The sequence below is a fragment of the Dromaius novaehollandiae genome, chromosome 6, assembly GCF_036370855.1.
Source record: "Dromaius novaehollandiae isolate bDroNov1 chromosome 6, bDroNov1.hap1, whole genome shotgun sequence".
NCBI classification, from domain to species: domain Eukaryota; kingdom Metazoa; phylum Chordata; class Aves; order Casuariiformes; family Dromaiidae; genus Dromaius; species Dromaius novaehollandiae.
Genome location: NC_088103.1, coordinates 47,033,135 through 47,057,806, shown reverse-complemented (window position 1 = coordinate 47,057,806; position 24,672 = coordinate 47,033,135). Strand labels below are relative to the sequence as shown.

Below are 24,672 nucleotides of genomic sequence, written 5' to 3'. Positions count from 1 at the left end.
ACATTAATATTAATAAGTATTACATCTGTAAGTTATCTTGCTCCCTTTGCCCTATGTGAATCAGTATGTGACTAAAGTCTCTGGGTTTCTATGAAAACGTTGGGTGATATTAGTAAGAAACACCTTGGAGGGGCTGATATAGCCTGAGGTTCATGAAGATGGAGGTGTCCATTTTGCATAGTTAGGTAGATGTAGGGCCATGAACCAAGTGTGGGGAAAGACAATCCTTTTGTGGGGTGACAAGGAACTGAAGAAAGAAGCTGCTGAGCCTGCCCCAACTTAATGTACACATAGACCCAAAGCAGTTAAGTGCTGCTTTGAAACGAAACATCATTGCAATTCTGAAAAGCTCTAGGATTAATAGTTCAGATCTACCACTTCAGTTGTTCCTGTAACAAGGAGCATCAAGCTACATAAGCTTGAGTCCATGGCACTGGATTTGCGATTAAACATTTTGGTGAAGATGTTCCTCACATTTGGGAAACTGAAAACTAAGCTGGAGAAAACACTTCTCACTCCTATAGCGATACTCACCAGCTAGTGCTGACTCTAGTGGGGGGGGGGGGGGAGAGTTTGGGGGGTTTGCTCCTATTTCAACAGAAATAGACCATCCACTGGTCCTGATCAGTGGAAAGCATACAAATAACCAAGGCAGAGCAAACACATCAGCCCTAAGTCATAGAGCCAATTTGAAAATATGGCTGTCTACACACTGTAGTACAAATATAGAAAACTAAGTGAACTAAGATGGGGAGTGCCTCAAACATTGAAACACAGCATATTTTACCTATCACATTTTACCCAAAATTAAAAAAAAAAATTGTATCACATGGGAGCTCTAAATATCTGAACTGCATCCAATACATTCCTTAATTTGTTTCTTGATCTCAATTTGGCTACCTTGGATTTTGAAGAAAGAAAAATAAAAGATTTCACAAGTGAGGACACATTCAAAGAAAGGACCTTTATTGTCCCCCAAAGGAATAGCTAACGAGAATGTCCTGGAACAGAGCATCCGAATACCTTTCCGTAAAAATACCTGTACTTCTTCCTAGATTATATAGAAATACAGGTTCTTAACTTTGATCTGAAATTGCACAAAATTTAGATGCCTGAGCCCGATTTTATTCCTTCCTTTATTTAATACAGTACCAGAAGCCCCCAGCCTTAAAGACAAACACACCTTGATGCTACCAGAGAACGCAGACATTGGTCTCTGAAAAATGGTCTCCAAAGCACACTAGGAACTCTGCCACCAACTGCAACTCTCCGAAAAGGTGCAACAACAGAACTTCATGTACTCACTTTTCCTGTGTCTCTTACCAATGACTACTTGCAAATAGGAGTGCTGCGAAGCATGGCGGTGTTTAGCAGAGAACTGCCTGCATTCCAGAGGACCTACGGTACACTTTCCTGACTGTGCAGTTTGGCCTGGAAGAATGAATCTTTGACATACGCTTGCAAGAGAACGGTAATAATTATACATTCTTAATTGTTTCTAGATATGCAAATAAGAAGTCAAGTCTCAAAATGTTTTCAAATTTAATGACTTTCAAAACTGTAATTTTGCAGTACAATGAATTCAGATTTTTTTTTTTAAAAAAATATCACAATTTCAACATAGTTCTGCTAATACACCTATAGGGTTTTTTTTTAAAGAGTATTTACAGAACATCAATGAAAAATAAGACTTAAGCATAGGAAAATTTTAGCAGAAAAGAACTTACAAATAAGCTGGTAAAGTAATAAGAATTCCTAGCTGCTGCACTGATCAACAGAAAGAAGGGATAGATACAGTTACAAAATGATTTATTTTTATGTTTGCAGTTTTGCACAAGCTTCCCATTATTTAGAAAGCACTATACATACAGGCAGATCGATTTAAACAGATATTTAAGCTATATCTGTTAAAAATATATATTTCTTTAATATCAAAATTCCTTGATCACTTTACAAATATGAGTTTAAAATCTGAGTGCAAACCAATTCACATTAAAAAACCGAAGTTTCAGTTACTGCATTGATTTAAAAACTGGTTCTGCAACTGTTAATAGTATTGTCTCGTTCTTGTACTTGTTCTTGTGCTTGATCTTGTTTTCCTGTCCGTTCCTCCAGCTGACTGCTGGGTTCCTCTATCCCCTTTGTCAAGTTCTTCTTTAGTTTTGTTTCTTTTTCCTTTCTGTAGAGATCTATTTTCATCATTCTCTATTTGTAGACAAAAACATTAACTGTAAGTATGTATCATAAATCAAACATTTTATATAACATACAATTTTCAGTTACATTGTTTTTAAAGGAAGTGTCCCTAATGACTATATTCCAAAGATTACATCTAGGAACTCAACAAACCAGTTACAAAACCCACATTTCTGCACATCCAATATCCTTTAAGATAGCTCCCCGAGGACTTGCAGCTATTTCTGAAAGTAGGTTAACATTAATGAGAGCACCAAAACCAATTAGCTACTGTTTTAGCTAAAATCCCTTTTAGTGATATGTAAAACTAAAACATACCCAATACTGACGTAAAATCCTGCACAAAATGAATATTTAGTATGGTTTTATGGTCCAAACAGAGCTCACAAGTCAGGTTTTAATTGCAAAGAAAAGAACAGACACTTATGCAAGAATCTAGACAGCACAAGAAACCGAGGCTACCCCAAGAGATGAGCACCAGAACCATACATGGAAACCACCATTAAAACCCATCTGGAGAAAAGATGACCTCCCTGGAGGAGAAGCCATCCAGGCAGGTAGTGAAGAACATATACAGCATCAGAAGAGATGTATGTATATGTACTTCTGGCAAGTACATATAGCAGGATCAGAAGGCAGAAACTAGCAAATGTATAAAGAAGGAAAACATAAGAAAAGTCCATAAACTCAGATAGAAGCAAGCCAAAATAGAAGTACATGTTATAGGAGGATAAGGCATGTGCAAATGAAAAGTGAAAGAAGCAAAGAGAAATGAAACAGAAGGGATGATCAAATCACAATAGGGTTTTTAACATAATTTGCCAAGAAATCCCTAAATAGGTACTTGTAAAGAGTCAGTGCATATATTTATTTACTAACATATTTCTAATTACTTCATATTAGCTTTTAAGTAACATCATATCCAGCTGAAATTTTCAGAGAATATTTTAGACACCAGTGGCAAGAATTATATTGGCTTGGGGAAGGTAAAAGAGAAAAGAGGAAGAACAGGAGACACATGGAACCTGTGCCATAAAGGTCCCCCAGAAGCCAGGGATATAAGAGTAGGAGCTTAGATGGCATCTAGGAGAAAATAAGAATGATCAATTGGTGCTACAAACAGGTGATTATCATATTATGCCATGATCACATTCTCCTACAAGTTAGTTGTCATATTTGCTTTAAAACTACAAGTTATGGGTTGAGAATGTGGTATGGAAAAGCATGAGGACATTTGAATAACCGAACAGAGAATGAACACAACCATCACATCCCACAAAATCTATACTTTCCACTTAAGACATTCTCTTGTCTAGAGTAACAACCCCTATTTACTTTAGCTGTCTTGCTGTATTAAAGATCTATGCTATATCTACACTAGAATATGGTAGCCTGTAGTAATATAAATTACAGAGTTTGTTCACATTATTCTTATATCAATACATAACTTAGTTATTCTTAGGAAATAGAAAGCAAATTTGTGCCTTACCCAATTTTAATTTTTTGGATGCTAAGTCATCTTCTGACAACTGACATTTTCTTCTGCGAGAAGTGGAACTTGTCTGCTGTATAAGGTTAACCTCTTTTCCTTTTCTAGAGGGATTACTTTTTTCAGGATCGGTGGATTTCAAACACTTATTTCGAGTTTTTGAGGTGTTACCATTTTCTGGCAAGTTGCCATTATCATGGAGAGCAGTAGAAGTAGCTGCCTCTGATACAACTTCTACCTTTTTTCTTTTATTCCTCAATAGCCGTGTTTTTTCCTGGGATGCATTTTCATCAAGATTATCCTTTTGACCTATGTCTTTGGGCAAACCACGTTTTTCCCTGAGAAAAGTGGAACCAGCTTCTTCAGATTTGAAAGAAACAGTTTTCTTTCTGCTCGCTCTTGATAGATTGGCAGATGGCACTATTTCCAAAGGTAAGCTCTGTTCTTCTTTAGGAGCTTCATTCTTACCACTATCTGGCAAACCGATTTTACCTTGCGGTGAAGTGGAACTAACAGCTAGTGAAGTGATATTTGCTTTTTGCCTTGAGTTCCCTTTTGAAAGACCCATTTTTTCTTGGGAAGCAGAGTTTTCCAAAACAAAATTTTCAGCTTCCCCAAAAGCATTCTTTCTACTGCTTCTTTTTGATGCAGTTTGTTTTCCCTGAATAGAAGTAGAACTTGTTGCTTCTAACAAGATGGCAACTTCTTTCCTTCTGCCTTTCTTCAGCTGAGTTTCTTTTACAGATGAAGCGACAGTTTCTAAAGGCAGACTTTGATCTTCTTTAAGAGTCTCTTCTCTGCCATTATCTGCTGGCACACCACATCTTCCTCTAAGAGAAATGTAATTAGTTGTATGTGACATCAAAGCAGCTCCTTTCCTTCTGCCCCTTCCTAATGGTTTTTCTTTTGCAGGGGACGTGGTTTCCAAAGGCGTATTTTGTTCTTGATTAGAGCTCTCCTCTTTATCATCGGTTTCTGACAAGCCACATTTTCTCTGGAGAGAAGATGAACTTTTTGCCTCTGCTGCTGGATCGATCTTTTTTCTTTTGTCCCTTGCTGCTGCATTTGATTTTGCCTGGGAAGTTTTATTTCCCAAAGCCGTATTTTGATCTTCTTTCACAGTCATCTTTTTATCATCACCTTCTGGCAACCCACATTTTTTTCTGACAGAAAGAGAACTAGTGGTTTGTGATGCTACAGCAACCTCTCCTCTTTTGCCCCATCTCAGTGGATTCTCTTCTGTTGAGGAGAGAGTAGCTTCCAAAGATGGATCTTGATCTTTTACAAAAGTCTCATCTTTACTATGATCTTCAATTAATGTTTGTTTTTTAGTAAAGGTAGAACAAGCTGTTGGTGGAATGGAGTCAACTTGCTTTCTTCTGCTGCTCCTCCTTACTTGTGAGGAAGCATTTTCTGAAGTGCCATGTTGACCATCTTTATACGTTATTCCTTTATCATCTCCAGGTAAATGCTTTCCTCTAAGTGCTTTGGAATTAGCTTCAAGTTCAAAATTAACTTTTTTCCCTCTGCCTCTTCTAAAAGTAGTCTCATTTCTTTGTGTTTGGCTCTCTTGCAGGATTTCAATTTGTTGAGGTTTAAGTACTTCCTGTTCATTTTTTGTCTGCTTTTGACAGCTACGAGCAGCACTGTCACTGTCTGCAGCAGGTATTGCTGTTGCAGCTGCGTCGTTCATGTCCTTGACACAGGGAGAGCCTGAAGAATTCCTGACAGAAGATCCCTCCAATTCTGTTTCTGACTTAAGTTTGGGCACAGTTACTTTCAGGCTATTTACATCTTTGACAAATTCATCAGCCTTTTTCTCCAGAGTGTCCTTTTTGACTCTCCTGTTTCTAGTTCTGCTTGTTTCTTGTATTGCGCTTCTGTTTGTTTCCAAGTACAGAACAGTAGTGGGTGCTTTGTTCGTCTCTCCAAAAGGTGACTCCAACTTTAATCTTTGAGATGCCTCTGTTGCACTTCCCTGTGCATTTTCAGCTTCATCTCCCTGACATACTTTCCTCTCATTTTTCATGTGTGATTGTGTTTCAATAACAGTTTCTGCTGAAGTTTCCTTGCTTTCTTGAACATTTTGCATATTTTCAGGTGCCATCCTGCAAATTTCTGGTTTTATTTCAGTCAAATGCTTTCTAGCATTTCTTAAAAATTTTCCTCTTTTTTCTACCACCTTTATATCATGTTTATTTCTGATTTCAGATTTTTCTGTTGGGGTAGTCTCAATGATATCTTTGTTAAAAGACTGTTCATCTCCTTGTGTCATCTTTGTTGAAGGGTCCTTACGGAGCTTCTTCACTGCCCCATGAAGCTCCTCTGAAGGTGATTGTCTGACTTGGTCATTTCTTCCTCTTTTTACTCTTTTAGGTGGAATTACTGGTTCTGTGGTTTCTACTCTTTTCTCTCCTCTAGATGTTTTTTTAGGTGACAGAAGCATTTCTTCATTGTTTTCTATACTACGTTCATTAGATTTGTTTTCAGTTATTTTGAACTCTGTTTGCAGAAGTTGGCAATCTGCATTTTGAATGCTACTAGACATACTTTCTGTCTTTACGTTTTGACCATATTCAGTTATTAATATATCATTGATGATATACTCCTGCAAAGTCTGTTTTATATTTGCAGGTTCTTTTTCTGGCACTGAAGGATCTTTTTCACAACACTCAAGACTCTCACTTTGATGTTTTAACTCCTTTGGTTCATTCTTTTTACCTCTTCTTGGTCTTTGAGCAGCTCCACGTAATTCCATAAATGACACAATTTCAGCTTTTTCATGATCAGTGTGCTTTGAAACAATTTCTTCTTGCATGTAACGATTTGTGCTCTTTTCTCTTCCCAGATTTTTAGCTACCGAAGTTGAAGGACTAACCACTCCACGCCCCTCTCGAGTGCTCTTTTTTTCCAGAGCTTGCAATTCTTTTAAATTTACATCTTCCTCTAGATTCTTTTCACGCTGTTTTACTGACATAGGATGCGCTGTCTTCCTTGATCTGCCCCTTGTTTGCCTCTTGGTAGACTGGTCTTTGCTGGGTGATATTGTCTGTTGAGAATCTTCACCTTCTGAAACATTTCCTTTGTCTTCTAAAGCATTTTTCCCCCCATTAGAAGTGTTTACATACAAAAGAGCATAAACAAAAGTTATAAATTTCTATGCCTGACCAAAATATCTGAGTTTTGAGCAAGACCATTCTATTAAGAAAAAAAATCAAATCACATTTAATATTCCTAATAAAAAAGTAACTTTTACTGACTGCTAGAAGAAAGGACAGGTTACTGCACAAAGATGTCTGATTTATTTGGTAGGCAGCATTCATGGCTTCAAGCTACGTTCTTGAAAGTCTTTGCAAAGAAAGATAATTTTAAGTACGGAGCTTACATTAGGTTTTTTACATTAGTACAGATGGAGATGCTACCATTACTACACCAATAAACTATTACATCATTATTTCTACACCAACGAAATCTAGCTTCCACAGCAGCTGTTTTTCATTAGTGATTACTATACTAATTCCATGCTATTTTTGAACTCTGTATATTTTGGAATTTTAAAACACCCATTTAAACATCATAATAAGGTTCATTATTCCTCTAGTTAAAATCAAAGCATTTATACTTACCATATTCATGACTGGAATTAGTACAAGGAGGTATAGTATCTTCTTGCTCAAGATCCGTAATATTTATTGATCTGGCCTAAAGGAATAAACAATAATCAATAAATCCATACAAAATTAGGAAAATAATAGTTGAAAAACATCATGTCAAATACTTTTCTCAAAAAATGCAATGTCCTTAGTTTGATAACTGTAATGTATTTAGTATTAGCACACATACATTGAACTTCATAGTAGTCATTTGATCTAGTGAAGCAATTTTTACAATGAAAGACAATACCGTATAGAGTTAAAAAAAACATTCAGTAAATTGGCTTAAAAGTGCCCAAATGAGATCCCAAAGGCAATTTTGGGTATTATCACTGAATAATTTGAGCATTTTAGAGTGTTTTATTGTAGTTCTACAGAGATCAGCACTAGGCCCAGTGATACTCAACATTTTATTTATGGATCTGGAAATGAACATAAAAATCAATGCTAATAAAATTCACAAATGACAAGAGTGATAAAGCTGTGAATAATAAGGTCAGGATGGCCATCCAGAGCAACCTCAGTTACTGTTTAGATAGGGTTCATTCAAAGAAAATACATTCTAATACATGCAAATGTATGCAGAGATAGCTGTCTCTAACAGGTGACCATTCAGGAAGGAATGAATGAACTTAAGGGCACAGTGAGCAATCAACTGACCACGAAACAACATAATATTTGGCAAAAGCTCAACAGTCTTGGAAGTTTAAAGCAGAAAAAAGCTTCAAAGTTCATATAGAAGCTGTGAAGGGGTTGCACAAAACACAGAAATCCAAGTATGTGCATGGCTTATGAAAAGGACAGCAAGAAAGAAGTTGATTATAGTTTGTAAGCAATGTAAAGGATGCTTTAAACACAATGGAAACAAATAGCTGGAAAAAGAAGCACTCATACTCAAATTTGTAATACGCTATGTCTTTTAGCAGGGGGCATACCCCTCTCAAAATCTACCAAGGAAAAGATAAGATTGCCATTTTAGAAAGTTTTCAAAGCAACATCACATACTTTTCTACGAGGTAGTTTTTCTCCAGTGGCTGGAGAAATGAGATATTTAAATGAAATGATGTGCTATGACATACAAGATGTCATATTAGGTGACTAGTTTCAACCACAGGCTCTGAGTAAGTTGCTTCCAAAAACTAAAGAAAGTATTTTACCTTGATTTCCTCTGGTATATCAAACATCTCCTTAACTCCAACATATTCCACTTCAAAATCTGAACATTTTTGCCTGGGTTCTGCCATAAGCTTTTCCAGACCCACAAAATCTTCAACTGGATGATATTTCTCTCTTGGAGTCCTCACTAATCTACTAATTCCAAACATATCTTCTACTGGTTCAACTTTTTCCTTTGGTGTCTTGAAAATACGGCTAACCCCAATCATATCTTCTACTGGTTGATATTTCAGTTTCGGAGTTTTCTTAATTAATTTAACACCCGCCATATCTTTAACTGCTTCCACTGGAGTCTTCAGCAATCTTTTAATGGCAGTTTCATTTGTAATAGGCTCCAGCTTCTGCTCTGGGGTCCTCATGAGCTCCTTGATGCCTGAAAGGGCCTCCACTGGCTCCAGCTTCTGCTTTGGAGTCCTCATGAGCTGCTTGACACCTGAGAGGGCCTCCACTGGCTCTGGTTTCTGCTTTGGCGTCCTGAGAAGCTGCTTGACGCCTGAGAGGGCCTCCACTGGCTCCGGCTTCTGCTTTGGGGTCCTCATGAGCTGCTTGACACCTGAGAGGGCCTCCACTGGCTCCGGCTTCTGCTTTGGTGTTCTCATGAGCTGCTTGATGCCTGAGAGGGCCTCCACTGGCTCCGGTTTCTGCTTTGGGGTCCTCATGAGCTGCTTGACACCTGAGAGGGCCTCCACTGGCTCCGGCTTCTTCTTTGGGGTCCTGAGAAGCTGCTTGATGCCTGAGAGGGCCTCCACTGGCTCTGGTTTCTGCTTTGGTGTTCTCATGAGCTGCTTGATGCCTGAGAGGGCCTCCACTGGCTCCAGCTTCTGTTTTGGAGTCCTGCTTTTAATTCCTAATTTCACCCGAGATGTACGTTTTTCCGGATTTATTAGCAAACTGTCCAGGCCAACATTTTCTTCCAGCATAGCTTCTTTTTTTTCAGGAGTATTTGTGGAAATTGCATCAACCATAGACTTCAGACACTCTTCGTCTCTCAGAAAATGACAGATGTCTTGACTATATTGTTTCTGTTCTGAAGCATCTGAACTATTTAAGGGTGACACTATCATCTCTCCTGTAATAAAAAAACAGGCTTATGTAATTTGCAAAAAAAATTAAACAAAAAATCCAAACATTCTAATTGTTGTATAACTAAGTAAAGAACAGATTCAAACAGCCTGAGCTTTATACAAACTAAAATCCAAAAATGTGCTTCAACAATTGATTTGGTAATTAACCATAAGGTAATTAGCTCCTGCATGGCACAGCATACATTTAAAAAATTGATTATATAAAGTGTGACAATTTTTTTCTTGCTTAATCAGATACACAAATTAATAATTTATATTGTCCCTAAAATTTCTAGCGATGCACTTTTTTTACTGCAAGTTTCTTTGGTGTATTGTACCAATATCGGACATCAAATTTTTACGTTAAAGAATATATACAGTCTTGACCTTTCTGACAGTTTGGAAGGTATGGGAGAAAGAAAAATGAAGTGAGATTTTTCTACCACTTGCATCACCTGCGCTCAGTTTGCACGAGCTAGTGTTTGGAAAGGCACTTGTTGCAAGTATTCGTTTTGGTCACTGTAGAAGCACTGACTCTGGGAAAGCTTGGACTGTTCGACTTGGACTGAAAGTGAATTTCTCTGGCTATTTAGTACCAGCTATTTATTTTCTCTTACTACTTCCAAATATCATTAACATAAGCATCAGAACAAGCATAACCACACTTATGCTCAACAGAAGTGGCCACCAGTCTTCCTCTTTGTTGACAAAATACTTCCCCATCATTCTTCCCAGTGGTAAAAGGAACTGAGGCAAAGGAAAGGTTATGGAGAAAAGCCTGGTCAGAACAACATTCAAAAGGTTTTACAGGATGTTAAGTTTAAAATGGCAGAAGCACAATCTCTTGAGTAGTATACCCAGACCTAAGCCTTGACTATTGACAGGTTAGCCTCACTTCCACCCCCGGTAAAATAACGGAGCAGGTCCTTTTGAAACACTTTTCTGGGCAGAGGAAGGAGAAGGGGGCAACCAGAAACAGTCAGCGCAGATTTATCAGAGGAAAATCACACCTGACAAACCTAATCTCCTGCTATGATAAAATGACTGGATTTGTGGACGGGGGAAGAGCAGCGGACATTACTTGCCCCGACTTTAGCAAAGTTTTCAACATTGTCTCACACAATGTTCTGGTGTCCAGGTTAGGACATTGCAGCCTGGATGGATTAACACCTAGATGGATAAAAAACTGGATGCATGATCAGGCTCAGAGGGTCATGGTGAATGGGTCTCTGCCTGCAGGCCAGTAACAAGTAGAGTACTGCTGGTCGGAGGAAAGGGCCAACAGGACCCTGACGAAATTCAACAAGGGCAAGTTGCATAGCATAGCACCGATGAAGGAAGAGCCCTTGCAACAATCCAGGCTGGGGACTGACTGGCTGGCTCTGCTGAAAAGGCTCTGGCTCCATACTCCTAAATTCTAAAACTAAAGAGTATTTATGACATGCGAAAGGATCAACACATAGAGCACCTAAGACTAAGGGCTTGCCTGCCAGTTAAGGGAAAACACTGAATATAAGGAGGTAACAGCTGATAACAGACATCATCTTCAGGTAGATGAAAATCACTTTGCTAATATTTATTTTCAAGGTAAATATACTGGACTCCCTTCTGAAGTTGTAACAAGGTTTGTTATACAAAAGACTTCCACAAAATCTGAAATAAACCAAAAAGTATTTCACTTTTTTTTTTTTTTTTTAATAAAACTGGAGGATCTATTTTTGACTTTTTCCCCTTGGTGTTTCACTATACAGTCAGTTTTGCTAAGTTCTGAAGAAAACAAAAATTAAATTTAAAGAGGTCTGAGTTCTGCAGGAACACGATGACTAGCCTCAAAGGTCACAAGCAAAAAGATGCAAGACAAGTGAAGTACCACCTTAACACAAATCTTCCTAACCTGATACCTTTTTTTTCTAGTAGACTCTTTCTGCAAAATTACACAACACCTTCTTCCCACCATGAAACTTTATTGCCGGATTTAGATGCATCTACAGACAACCGATTAAAGAACTTCCATACTTCAACACAAGATCTGCCATGCTTTAAACTTGCCTAAAATAACAATACATGCTTCAGCATTTTGATAAGTTCATACAGAATAGAATGAATCAGAAAATAACACCTATTCAAAAATTAACTAGAACTACAAAAATGTCTTTTAATACATGATAAGGCAATTCACTTCATGGGTTGCCAGATGCATCATCACTATATATCAAGTCCGCCTAGGCTCAAGCAGTAGACCTGTCACTACATTGCTACCCCTAAATATACCTAACCGTTTGCTCTCTTTCCAAATAACAAACATACCAGATTCTTCAGGTGTGTGCAACTCTGAAACTTCCACTGGAGTACATGCTGGTGTAAAAGCAGTCTTCTGAACAGCAGACAAAGGTAGTCTTTTTCCACTTTTATCTTCCGGAGTCTGAAACATCTCAGTGATTCCTACGAATTGCATTCAGAGAAGTAAGCGTATGCTTTGACAAAAGAACTACAAAGTTGGTGGAGCCAGTAGTACATTTTAAAAGCACACAACCTACCTGTGAAACTTTCATCCATATCCATGTTTTGTTTCAAGATAGGATTTTTTACCACTTTAGGGACCTGTCCAGCCATTCTGACTGTTGTGGTATAAGCTCTGCCTACAACTATGGTAGCAGGAGACTCTGCATGACCTGTACTAAAATGACCTTTTACTTTTCTTTCTGGAGTCTGCAGAGAAGAAAAAAAAAAAAAAAAAAGAAAAAAAAAATTGATAAATTAAAAAAAAAGATGTATTTAAAAAAAAATGTAACTGTAATCACTCAAGTCTTCCACAAACTTAGTTGGTCTTGTCTAGCTAATGCAGACTGTTTTGCAGACAGAAGTGGTTAACTCGCAGCTACTTTAAGGAGTGAGCACTTACAGAAATGCAGCTTATATACCCATTCAAAACTTGAGTGACCGTGCTTGATGAGTACCTGAGACCACAAGTTTTCTTAGCCTTAGGGAGCCAAGGGATATCCCTAGAGTGCTTCAGCCTTATTCTCTTGTGCCGTATCAACTTTCAGAGTGTTTAAATTGAAATGCATGCCCTGCCCTCTCAAACTGCAGTCCAGTTTGGACTGTAGAGAAGGGACAAATACATATTCAAACTACCCCACACATTCACTTTTACCTAGTGGTAGCCTTGTAAGATGACTCGAATTAAGAGATTACCAGAAATTCACTTTGAATCACACTAGTGAAGCTGGTTATCTAACATACTCTATAACCATGTAACAGAGTAGCCACCCACCCACATATCTAATCCTTTACTACAGATGGCACCTACTGCACTTGCACCAAAAAGTAAATAGCTGTCGCTCCTGACCTCTTCCTACAGATCTCAAGTTTCTTACACACTGGGACAAAAACATTAATACTCAGTTTACATCAGGTTAAAAACTCATAAGCTTCCATCTAAAAAAATGCTGTTTTGTACTTAAGTTAAAAAACAAAATACCTTTGGTGATCGTGTTATCTTCTTTGCTGATCTTCCTTTTAGGACAGACTTCTTAATGGCTTTTGCTTGTGGTCTTGCAACACCTAACTTTACCACTTCTGCCCAAGATTTTGCAACTAGAAAGCAGAACAGAAATAAGCTTAATTTTCAGCTGTGTAAGTCAGAGTTCATGATTATTTCTTTATGCTTCCAAAGGATTTCTGCAGAGTGTGACTCAGTATATTATCTGGCAAAACCTATACCACGTGCTGTGTGAAAACACTTTCAGTTGGAAGGCCTAATATCAAAGTTTAAAAGTGTTCCAACATCCATTACAACTGTTTCCAGAACCAAAAAAGCCCTTATATAGCACCAAATACTTTACAGATCATAGAACAGAGCACTGACCCAATTTCATCCTTAATCTTTTTGTTAAGGAAGTATTTTCCCCAAAAGAAATTTGTCATGAGCCCTTCCATCTCATTCACTATTATACCTGAACTTTTCCTTGGTGGGCTGTGAGATTTAACATTAGAGAAATGGCTTTCAAGTGACTCATATCTAGCTTTTCTTTCATCAGCTTTCCAAGGAACTTCGTATTCATATTTATATTGCTTACAGCATTTAGATCTTCACAGACTTTCCAAAACTCTTATATCACCTTCTCCACATAATCTCCTCTTCTGACAATTCCCAGAGCAAGGTTACCTTTATCACAACATCATTCTGTACATTGCATAGCAATCAGGGAATTAATTACAGCTGTGTAATAAATGAAGCTGTAAGTTGGTAGGACATCCACCTTGCTTACTGCAGAAATGGGCTATAAGGAGGAAGGGATCACATAAAGCAAATAATTATTTTTGTAGTTAAAGAAGGAAAAGTGAATGATATCCCTGAAGAATTGGATTTTATTATTCTCTTGTCGGAGTCACTGTGCAGATTGAAAATTTATTTTTGAAGACTTGCTCCAAAAGTTGTCATTCTTACAGTGCTCAGATTATGAAGAAAATTGCCAAGTACCCAGGAAATTATCTGAATAGGCATTGGGAACACAGAGTTGTGTTTTGTATACAACATAGACATTCAAAAATCAAAATATTTAGCAACTGTGGTGTTATTTCCATTTTAGAGAGGAAACTAAAGCATAGACGTTAAGAACCACTCCGTACTTTCACAGTACAGAAAGGTGGTGAGTAAAGGTATGAAATTAATATTTGTGAAGTACTCTGCTATTATAATGAATGGAATAAAGCAACTGAAAAAAAAAAAAACCAAAAAACTTATTTTGTTAAAAAGTTAACACAACCTTCAACTGTATTAACCTGGAGGTATTGTGAAGGCCTGTGATTTTATCTTGCCATATAATATTAACGAGGCCATCAGTGAGAAACCGCACAGAGTAAGATGACCAAAATGTTAAAAGCCTACTATGAAAACGGAGATAAAGAATAGCAAAAACTACTGGGAAAAGGTGGTGATAAGCTTTAAGTTTGACTTTTAAAGAGTCAGTTTAATTTGATTTATGAAAACAAATGACTGAAAGATAACTTGTCTGTAAGTATCTTCACACAGAAGCATTTCAAGAACCACAGTCCTTCCTGGCTCCAAAACTATTTTGACCAATATCAATATTCAAAATATCTGTCACTCAACACACCCAGATATCATCTTATTTATAATCAAAACTGCCAGGTAACATTGTCAACAGTTTGCACAAGCGCAGTCCAGTCTACGCACAAAGCTTGGGAACTACATATGGAAAATGGCATAAAGAAACTAAGCTGAAGCTAGACAAAAATCAGATTGCTATAAAAATAAACATTTTAACATCAAAATTGATGTAACTGGTACAATTTGATCTAGTTCAATATTATTTGACCTATTTGAGTCAAACAGGCTCAATACAATGCTAATGGGATGAAATGCAATAGCTTCATATTCACATAGCATACCTTATGTTCTGTAACTGTATTTGAAGTCTGAGCAATGTATAGAGAATAAAAGACATCTTTATTTATGACTTTATAATGTGACTATCTACTTTTGTGCACTTTGGATGAAAAAATAATAATTGATCATACAACCATCATCAAAATGCTTTCTCATGAAGGAATTCATTACTGTAAATAACCTTGCAAAGAGAACCTTAATTCTAGCATTTCTCAGCTTCTGAGTATTAGGATTTGTGTTCTAAATACTCCTCTATATATGCTTTATAAGATCAGAGAATGTAAAACTTTGCAATTCCCAGCTGTTTTCAAGAAGGCCAAAAGCTGACATGAGATATAACATTCATATCTGGTAGTCTTTGTAAAATGAATTTATAGGCCTACATCAGTTTTGGTATTGTTTCTTAAAGCATTAAAATTCATATTAAAAATTAAATGTTTAAACAAACCTAGCAAATTGGCACTGGAGGCACCACTTCTTCTTTTTGCATTAATAACTGCTACAGCCCCACTTCTCCTCTTCATGGGAGTGTTCTTCAAAGTAAGCTGTGCACTTCTTGTTAATTTGTTAGTTGTAGCTGTTAAAGTTTTATCATCTTCATTAACGTGAGAAGAATTGGGTGTTTTTACTTGAGCACCATTTTTCTCCTGGGTATTGGCATCTTTTGCAACAGCATCCTGCTCCTCTGCAACTGGTGATGGCGTCGTGACATAAGAAACAGAGAAACGGCCCTTAGTGTAAGGTGCCGGAGAGCTTAAGGTAAATTTAGGCGTTGCTTTTCCAGAAACAGGGGATGAGGCAGCTGGGAACCTCCGGGTCAGCAAATTTTTTGGTGACACTTTTTCTTTTGGCAAATGTTCAGGAAGTTCCTAGTAAGAAAAAGAAATTGTATATATAAATTTTATATACATACATATATATATATATACACACACACACACAAATAAAAATGTTATTGCACAAAGCAGAACTACAAATGCTCATCTAAATCTTTGCAAGGTAAATGCAGTAGTATAAAAGGTCATCAGATTATTAAAAAAAATAAATCTTATTCTCTAAAAAGAAAACAAACAAAGCACATTTTAAATTTCAAAATAGTCTCAAAAGATACATGCAAATTCAGTTTAGTTAATTAACTGAATTATTCTACTTTATTCAAAAACAGTTGTATTCACATCATGTACAGGACACACATTTTAACTAGTTTAAATCAGTAGGCAAATATTCCCAACTTTTAGCCAAGCCACGCAATAGCAGTCTGCCAAAAAACTCCCATTCTATACTGTCTGTTTTTTGATTTTCATGGTAAACTAGAGCATGTAGATACTGCTGTTATACGCAAACACACAGAAATATATTTAGACATATTCATGAGAATGAGTAAAAGCATGTGAGTTAAATAAAAACCCATCTCCCAGACAGTTAGATATAAAGGGTAAGCTGAGCTTTTCCTTACCCCCCCCCAAAAAAAATGATTAAGAATTGCTATTTTCAACCACAACTTTAATTTGCAATTAAAATGTCCGCTTCTCTAAAGATAGACCTAACAAGGTTTACAATTCACTTTGAATTCATTTTTATAAGTCTTGGAACTTACAAATTTCGCTCATGTTATTTCTTTTGGCAACTCTTTTAGTCTGAACTTTTAAGGTTTACCTGGACTGAAAAACGCTTCAGTCCCTGAGCCTTCTTCAGAACAGCACGTGGCGAGTTTCCAAATGGTAAGCTCAGTCTTGCAGGAATGGCACCTCTTTTAAGGGGCGAATTGGGAGGTAAACTTTTATCAAAAAGTTCTGGGCTTAGATGACCACCAAAAGACACCCTCTTTCTTTTTCCTAAAGGTGGAAGTAACGAATCACCGCTTTTCCCCTTCTGAGATATTCTTCTTGCTTTACCTAAAAAAAATAAAAACAGGAATTGAAAACATTTCTATATGTCTGAGAATCCAGGAAGTCAGCATTTTAACCAGCACTGAAAACAGTGGACTACCTGCGTGTTTTAAAGTTGGAAACCTATCAGAAGATGATTCATTTTAAAGAGAAACAGATTCAATTGCATAAACTTTTATAGATCAAATTGTGTATGTTCATGGTAAAATATAATTACATGATAAATAATTTAGAATTGATGTGTCAGCAATTAGTTCTAAATTTTATGCAAGTAGAAAAAATTCTTGCTAAAAAAAAGAAGTGTAGGAGAATGTCTCAAATGAGATTAAAAGTATTTACCTGATTCCTCTTCTTCAGCCAACAGGCTAGAAATACTCATTTCTGAGACAACCTCATCTTCTTTCAGTATGGCAGCACTTCCAGACCTTTTTGATGACAATTTACGAGGCCTGAGAACACTGGCATCTTCCAAATCTAGTTTCTGTTGATCAGCATTTGTGGCCAGCTCCTCTTTAGTTCCACTGTCTTTTCTATCTACAGACTTATCATGATGATCTTGAACTGCATCTGGCTCTAGTGCTTTTTTAGTTAGCAGTCCAGAGCTCCTTGGTCTACCCCTTTTTCTTCCAGGGCTAGATTTTTGACTAGCAGGAGATGCAACTTCTGGTGTTAATTCTTCTGAACGCCGTGCCTCTGAATACACACTTTTGTTTAATAGTTCTTTACTCCGCCTGATGTTTCTTCTGGGACTCTCTGAATTAGACAAAGAGGCAGAAGTTTCAGAATCTCTCTCTTTTGAGTTAACAAAGTTTGTCTGATCACAAACTTCTTTCAGCACTTCTTCTTTTACGGATTTTCCTGGTGTACATTGTTTACTATTGCGCCTTTGTTTTAAACATGTATTTTCTGCCAAAGGCAGTTGTTTGAGGCTATCATTTCTGCACACTATATCTTCCTTTCGAGGTTCAGCTGAAACTTCTGAAAAAGTCTTACGTTCCGACAATACATCGTGTTGCGTTGTTGGAATATCAGTATTCACACAACACATTCCACCAGTTTCTTTGGCAGAGAACATGGAACGAGACCAAAGACTCTTTCTCTTGGACCTTGGTGTAGACAAAACACATTCATCTATTTGAGAAACACTAGTTCTGCTAGCTACATTTGTTACAGCAGTTGTTTGTGCTGGTCGTTCTATTTTTTTTGCAGAGGAATATATTTTTGTTTCATCTGCATAACCCAAGCATTCTATAGAGCATGGCTTAGGTGAACATGCTGCATTTCCATCATTGTCTTTATTTGGTTTGCTCGTAATTTCAATACTTTCAGATATGCCTGATATATTTTGTTCCTTGTGATCCTGCAAATGAATTTTCTTACCAATATCTCTTGACATCTCATTTGAAGTCTCATTTGAAGCAGAAGTTTGGGGACTTCTGGGAAAGCTGCTCTTGGTTGCACTTCCTGCAGCTGCGATCACATTAAATTCTGAATTGATCACTTCTTGTTTCGCTTTATACTCTTCAGTAGTTTCACTTCCATCTGTTTCTTTAGTCAGGCTTCCAAGACCATAAGCATAACCTGCTGATGAAGTCTGACCACTGGATTCTAGTGACACACTCTTGCCATCTTCTTCTCTGGCTTGTTGAGATACATTTCCTTCTTGCAGAGTTTTTTTCACTTCAATCTCATGTTTCAGTGTTTCATAAAGTTTACTAAAAGGAGACATTTCATTTTCCTTTTTACTAGATCGATGGATTCTGTATAAAGATTTGGGTGTTAGTAGCTTGACGGGTAAAGCTTTGGAGATACTTTCCTCTGTACTTTGTTTATTTTCATCAGTATTTTGTTCTTCACACTCAATATTATCTACAAAATAAGCAAAACAAAAGAAAAAAACAATACAGATGCATAGTTGCTTAAAAATGCAAAACTACAAGTTCCTTAAAAACAGGTGAAAAGTCGTTCCCTTCATCTCCCAAGAAAGTAGTGTAAAAAACAAACAAACAAACAAAAAAAACCTGCTTGCAATAATAATTTTGTAATAAGTGCATCAGTATTGAAATGTTTATCATAAAAACTAAGTTCTTTTCTTCAATTTGTCCCATATTTAGGTAAAGCACTCGATATTCCCTGCTGTTTATCTTTAAAATCAATGGCTCACATAGATCTTTTAGGGCTGCCACAAGATAGATCTATAAGCAAGAAACAAAACAATCATTTAAATCAGCTTACCACTACAATTTAACCAGTTCTTCATTTTGCATTTACACTGTTGATGCATTGCAAAAACTACAGCAATGTGCTTCTTTAGGGTAAAGCCAGATAATAAAGCAGAGAGACGAGACATAGAAAGTGACTGCACGTATCCTGCTATTCCATTGTCGTTTGCAAATTGCCTTCAAGAAGGCTTGAAGTAACATGCTTTGCTTTACATTTTCCATGAGCAAGTGGTCAGCTAACAGGGTTCACCTGACCAGAGGTACCTCTCCAAGCCACAAGAGGCCGAGAGCTCATGAACATCTATACAGCTACAAGGTCTCTTTCTCAGCACTGCTTGATGCCAGCATACATAACTGCTGAAATAAATGGTGGTATACGTTGCCTTTTCTTAGTTGTGATGGGAAATATTCCATGTAAAGATGAAAGCTGGAGATATACAAGGTAGAACCTGTCAATTATTTTCTTTTGAGGAAAAGAAGGGGGAGGGAAGGGGAAGAGAGATGGGAGACAGCAGGAAATTAGATCTTTCTATGAAAAAGCTTGTGCCTAACCTGCACACAAGTACACTGATATTTTTTGCATTGACCTGACAAATTGTTCCCTTTAAAGATGACAGAACAAGGAAGCAAAGACTGTTGTATTGTAAGAAGGTGCTAGGAAACCTATTGTCCAAATTCCAGGAGTCCAGATGCACTCACAACAACCCATGCAGGTTGCGCACTTTGAAATGTCCTGTTTTGCATGGGAACAAACATTTGTTGCAAAATTCACAGCATACAGCTGCCAGTAAAATAATAGACACTTTTCTTTTCTGAACACCTTACATCTTTGTAAGGTTCTGAACAAACAAAGAAGCTTACTGGAGGAAGAAGGAAGGATGGAAAGGTGATGCACTGACATTTAACCAGTCTATGAATTATAATCACTCACATTTAGTAGCTCTGGGGGAACGGGTTTTTTACTGGGTCTATATAAAGTAGCTATTATGAACCATCATTTCAATCAGCAAAATCAACCCTTCCTATGTATATTCAAAATTATACCTGTTCCCATTTTTTAATAGCACACCTGAGATAACGCAAGATTGGCTCAACAGTAATCTGGTCTATTCTAGGTCAGGCAGAACTGCAAGTTAAATTTTAATCACAAGGATGACTTTACCTTCAATTATACTTGTTTCTGTTGAAAGACAAAATGTAATAGGTAATTAAGTTTTACATATCAGCTTCAACAGACATTTGTAATACAATTGCAAAGCTGACATGCTGAACTGCCTTCTTAGCTGTAAGCTTCATAAACTTGATCTGCACAAATCATTTAAAACAATATATACAGATTTTGCCAGTTCTTACTCTTACCACCCATTTGTTGGTTGCAACTATACTGATTTATCCTGGCAGGACTTGGCTTTGGTAAATCATAGCACCTATGCATGCTATGATAAAGGTGTATTATACTCAGCCTAAAAGGTCTTAAAATACATAACCTTTTGCTCCATGCAACCTTGTTCTTCTTCTTCTTTATGCAAGGAATAAAAGACAGCTAAGGGGGAAGAAGAAAAAAAAGAGAACAAAAGATAAAATAAGTACCAACCAGAATCATGAAGACTTTTAGATCCTGAAGTTTGTTTGTGTAATGATTCCACTTCTGCCACCTGCTGAACATGAAGAACCTGTAAATTTGCACAATATTACAGCAGAGCAACAAGTATTTTATGAACAGTCCAGCTTTCTACCATACACTGGAAAACACTGATCTTACAGATGCATATGCATTGCTTACAAAATAAGCTCAAAAGTATTCAAATGAAATTATAGAATATTTCAAAGATTAAGAATACAGACTTTAATATATTTGATGCTCTACATAGTAAGAGTTTAATTCTTATGACTGAAATTATTAGCTCTAAAATAAGCTGCAGCGTATGCATATATACAAATACTTTCTAGTAACTGAAAAGAAAAAAAAATCACTTTAACAGATCTCGGGGAAGACTTTTTATTTAAACAAAAAGAAAATTGTAATATACAAAAATATCTCAATAGCCACTGCATTTGCTAACTAACAGTACCCCCTTTAAGAAGAAAGCTTTGCTGGGAACAAAAAGAGAAAGAAATTAATGAAAATAGATCATTAAAAGATTGAGTTGGTTTAATATTTATAAATTCCAACAATACGTTAGTGTAATAGCACATAGCATAACAGATAATTTTTGAAAAAAAGGCTGCTCAGTCTCTAGGGCAAATTTTCCCATTTAAAGTAGAAAGATTCCCAATGTCAATACTTCCTGCATCCCATCCTTTCTCGGAAAAAACTAAGGATTAATAGCTTACCTGTATTATTAACCTCATAGATTATCAAGTATTTACTTCTAGAAACTGACAAGTCTAAAATTAATAAATTAAGAACAAAGAAAAAAGTATTTAGATAAAGAAGTTTATTTGCTTTTTAAAAACAGAAAGCTAGTCTAGAGTTGACGAATGGTTCCTAATCACATGGAGAAAAAAAAAAAAAACCACACACACACAGAGGAGAAATAAATTACCATATCAGTACTAATACCAATATATTTGCAATAAATAAGCCTATAGCCATAAAGTTACCTGCAGTGTTTCATTTTTTGGAGATCTAGAACGCTTCTTTGTTGGAGTTGATTGGGGAGGATATTCAAATCTGGAAGAAATATTAAAAAAGTAAAATAAAAGTATAACTTTTTTAACAAATAGCTGATGATTAAATTGCCATAATTATGATAAATGACATAGTAATAGTTGCCATCTTCCAACAATTTATACATATTGCTTTTAAAGGCTTTAACTACATCAAAATACCTCTAACTTTTCCCCTAAAAATGACTGCCCTTGAAACAAAAAAATCAAAATAATTTCTCTAGACAACTCTATTTTTATTGGTTTAGCTTGACATAATATAAAAGTACGAAAAAAAAATCTTTAAGCAATCCTGCCTTCTGAAGAAGCTCTATAAAGCTAGGTAAAGAAATATGAAATAAACTAAATTAACTTCTGTTTCTGAAGATGGTAAAAAGACATTTTAATTTTTCCCATTTATCTGCAGCCATTGCCTTCATCTTCATCCAGCAGTAAGGCCCTGTGTCCGTAGAGCTCTCCAGACAGTTTGCCTGCAGACCACATTCTCGGATCAAGGCATTAACAGTTCATCTCTGTCACGGGTACTTACCTGAAAGAACGATCAATAATAGTGAACACATCTCCATGCTTCAGAGGTACAGGTTGCTGAAAACAACTGCCATTCAGCTGTGTAGGATTCACTGTACTTAAGTTAGTCAGTATTGCCTAAAAACGAAACAAACAGTTCAGTAGCCTGAAGAGATGCAATGATGCAATATAAATGCCATTAAAATATGTACATCTTACCTCCTTGTTTTCATTTACTTCAATTTTGCAATGTTCTTTAGAGACCTGAGGCAACTGAATGCGAATATCACATTCTGCCTTCCTATGGGTGAAAATATAATTTCAATTTTAAGACATACAAAAGACAGAAAAATCTGATTGCTATATAATTAGATCAATTTCCAACTTCTCAGCTAATAATTTGTATAGCAGCATGATACTTTGTCGAATTTGATAACCTAGACCATAATCACAACATGGTTTTTTTGGTTTTTTGTTTGTTTGTTTGTTTTTTAAACTTCCTGTCACCAGAAGTAGTGTAATAGGTCTAAGAGGGCCCACACATTTACTGCGCACTGTAGGCTGGATCCACTCTGCAGATTTGCAACTCTGTCCATAATTTAGTAGTTGCAACACTGTTCCAATGGTTCCTGGTACCATAAATAAAAAACCTTACTAGCTAATACAGATGCAACCACTAACAAAGAGAGAAGAAAAATAAAGACGTATCACATTAAAAGCAATACGTAACATCCTAAAAAAAGTTCGCAACATTCGCAAAAAGAGCCAGAAAACTATTGCTATAACTACTAAAAAGTGACCAAGGTTACTATTTTGTTGCATGTACTACAACATCTTTTCACACACATTTCTTTTCAGTTAAAACTATTAAAGCTCTCAAATTAGACACTAGTTATACATATGTTTATCAAAAACAGCTAGGTCGTTAAAAAGCATTCATTTCAGGATTTGTAGCACTGACACTTATTCCCAACATAATTGCAAGCGGAAAGAAAGCAAGAAGGTAGCTGCCAAGTGCTTTGGGTGAGGAGGCGGAATGTCGTATTTTGCACTAACATCTAAAGCAGATAAAGCGGATAACCAGCACTTAAGTAAAAAGGAAAGAAAAAGAAACAAAGCGGAGAGGGAAACATAAAGGCTATAGTCTAGATTCTAAATCACTTATCAACAAAATCCTTTGCTGCCAAAACTACCCTACTGACAGCAAGAAATAGATCAAAAAGTACAGTTTAAGTTTCAGATCTCAGCCTCAATATGGCATGCCAGGCAAAGAAGAAACTACTCCATTTGCCAGTGAAACCAAGTATTACATGACTGGCACAAGATGAATCTACAAATTACTATTTATAGCCTAAATTTTTAGAATACAGGATTGCCCTCTCTAACTCATCAGTAAGTGTCATCAGTAAATACTTATATAAGCTCTTAAACTCTTTCTTTGGCATTGGTGATTGATCACTATCAGAGACAGAATATTACATAGATGGACCTTTGGTCTGGCCAGAGTAGCCACTTACTTTTTCAAAAGTTGTGCACAGCTGTTCTTTTAAGCATATGGGCTTTTTAATACATTTTTTGTGTATTAATAATAATCTCTAATTCTTTTGACACATTGTGGATCTTAGGCAGCAAACATATCACCTGTTGTACCAAACATACTCTTCATACAAACATCAGACACGTCTCTCAGATGTAGCTGGCAGAAATTAATGTTAAGTATCATCTATCTGGGCAGCTCTACGGAAGCCAAACAACAATATTACTGACTCTGAAGTGCCTCCAAAAGACTTTCATCAGGTAATCTGATTCAGGACTGAATAATTACAGTTACTTAAGACATCTACCAATGAGTAAAGTGCTGAAAAATTCTGGTGTAAGAGAAGCAAAAACCATTTTATTTGAAGCATTATCTATAGTAAGGTCACTTAGTCAAGTCTTCACACATCTTCAGGTATACTAATGTCATCTTTTTATATAAAATAGCTGTACCACATTAAAAAAAAAAAAAAAAAAACCACACTGAAATTCATTTCTTTCACCATCATTCAATTGTGCCAGTCAAAGTGAGTTTCAAGTTTGGAAGAGAAGGGGTAAGTTCTTATCAAATTTTAAGATGTTATCAGTTCTAAAGAGTGGTCTTATCAAATTTTAAGATGTTATCAGTTCTAAAGAGTGGCTCATGTAATCCATTACTGAGGTCTTGGAGAGCCAAAGAGAGATTGAGAAGAGTATGCCGGTGTGATGAAGGTGGTACAAGACATATACTTCTCCTCTCTTTACTGGTAAGCTCTCTGGCATCTATAATTCTGTCTTGAACAGCTCCTTTAGAAACTACCCATACCACTGACTGCTTGTCAACTGTTATTTACTTTCAGTCTCATTGTTTTGCCAAA

At 36.5% G+C, this 24,672-nt stretch overlaps 1 protein-coding gene across 8 annotated transcripts in view; it reads right to left on the bottom strand.

Annotated features, from left to right (window-relative positions):
* Nucleotides 1-1,525: 1,525 nt before the first annotated feature.
* Nucleotides 1,526-24,672, bottom strand: part of MKI67 (marker of proliferation Ki-67) — a 24,894-nt gene continuing 1,747 nt past the window's right edge. For 5 of the 8 annotated variants that reach the window (XM_064514376.1, XM_026115838.2, XM_026115836.2 and 2 more), the window contains exons 3-16: nt 22,499-22,580; nt 22,302-22,417; nt 21,707-21,776; nt 20,697-20,775; nt 17,220-18,749; nt 16,648-16,886; nt 15,440-15,860; nt 13,060-13,175; nt 12,116-12,287; nt 11,886-12,020; nt 8,496-9,583; nt 7,312-7,387; nt 3,686-6,775; nt 1,526-2,205 (exon numbers count right to left, since the gene is read on the bottom strand). In XM_064514376.1, the coding sequence (XP_064370446.1) occupies nt 2,048-2,205; nt 3,686-6,775; nt 7,312-7,387; nt 8,496-9,583; nt 11,886-12,020; nt 12,116-12,287; nt 13,060-13,175; nt 15,440-15,860; nt 16,648-16,886; nt 17,220-18,749; nt 20,697-20,775; nt 21,707-21,776; nt 22,302-22,417; nt 22,499-22,580 (7,372 nt within the window). In that variant the 3' untranslated portion in view covers nt 1,526-2,047. The remainder of the gene's footprint in view (nt 2,206-3,685; nt 6,776-7,311; nt 7,388-8,495; nt 9,584-11,885; nt 12,021-12,115; nt 12,288-13,059; nt 13,176-15,439; nt 15,861-16,647; nt 16,887-17,219; nt 18,750-20,696; nt 20,776-21,706; nt 21,777-22,301; nt 22,418-22,498; nt 22,581-24,672) is intronic. The other 3 variants (XM_064514377.1, XM_064514378.1, XM_064514379.1) reach the window with 3 other exon arrangements.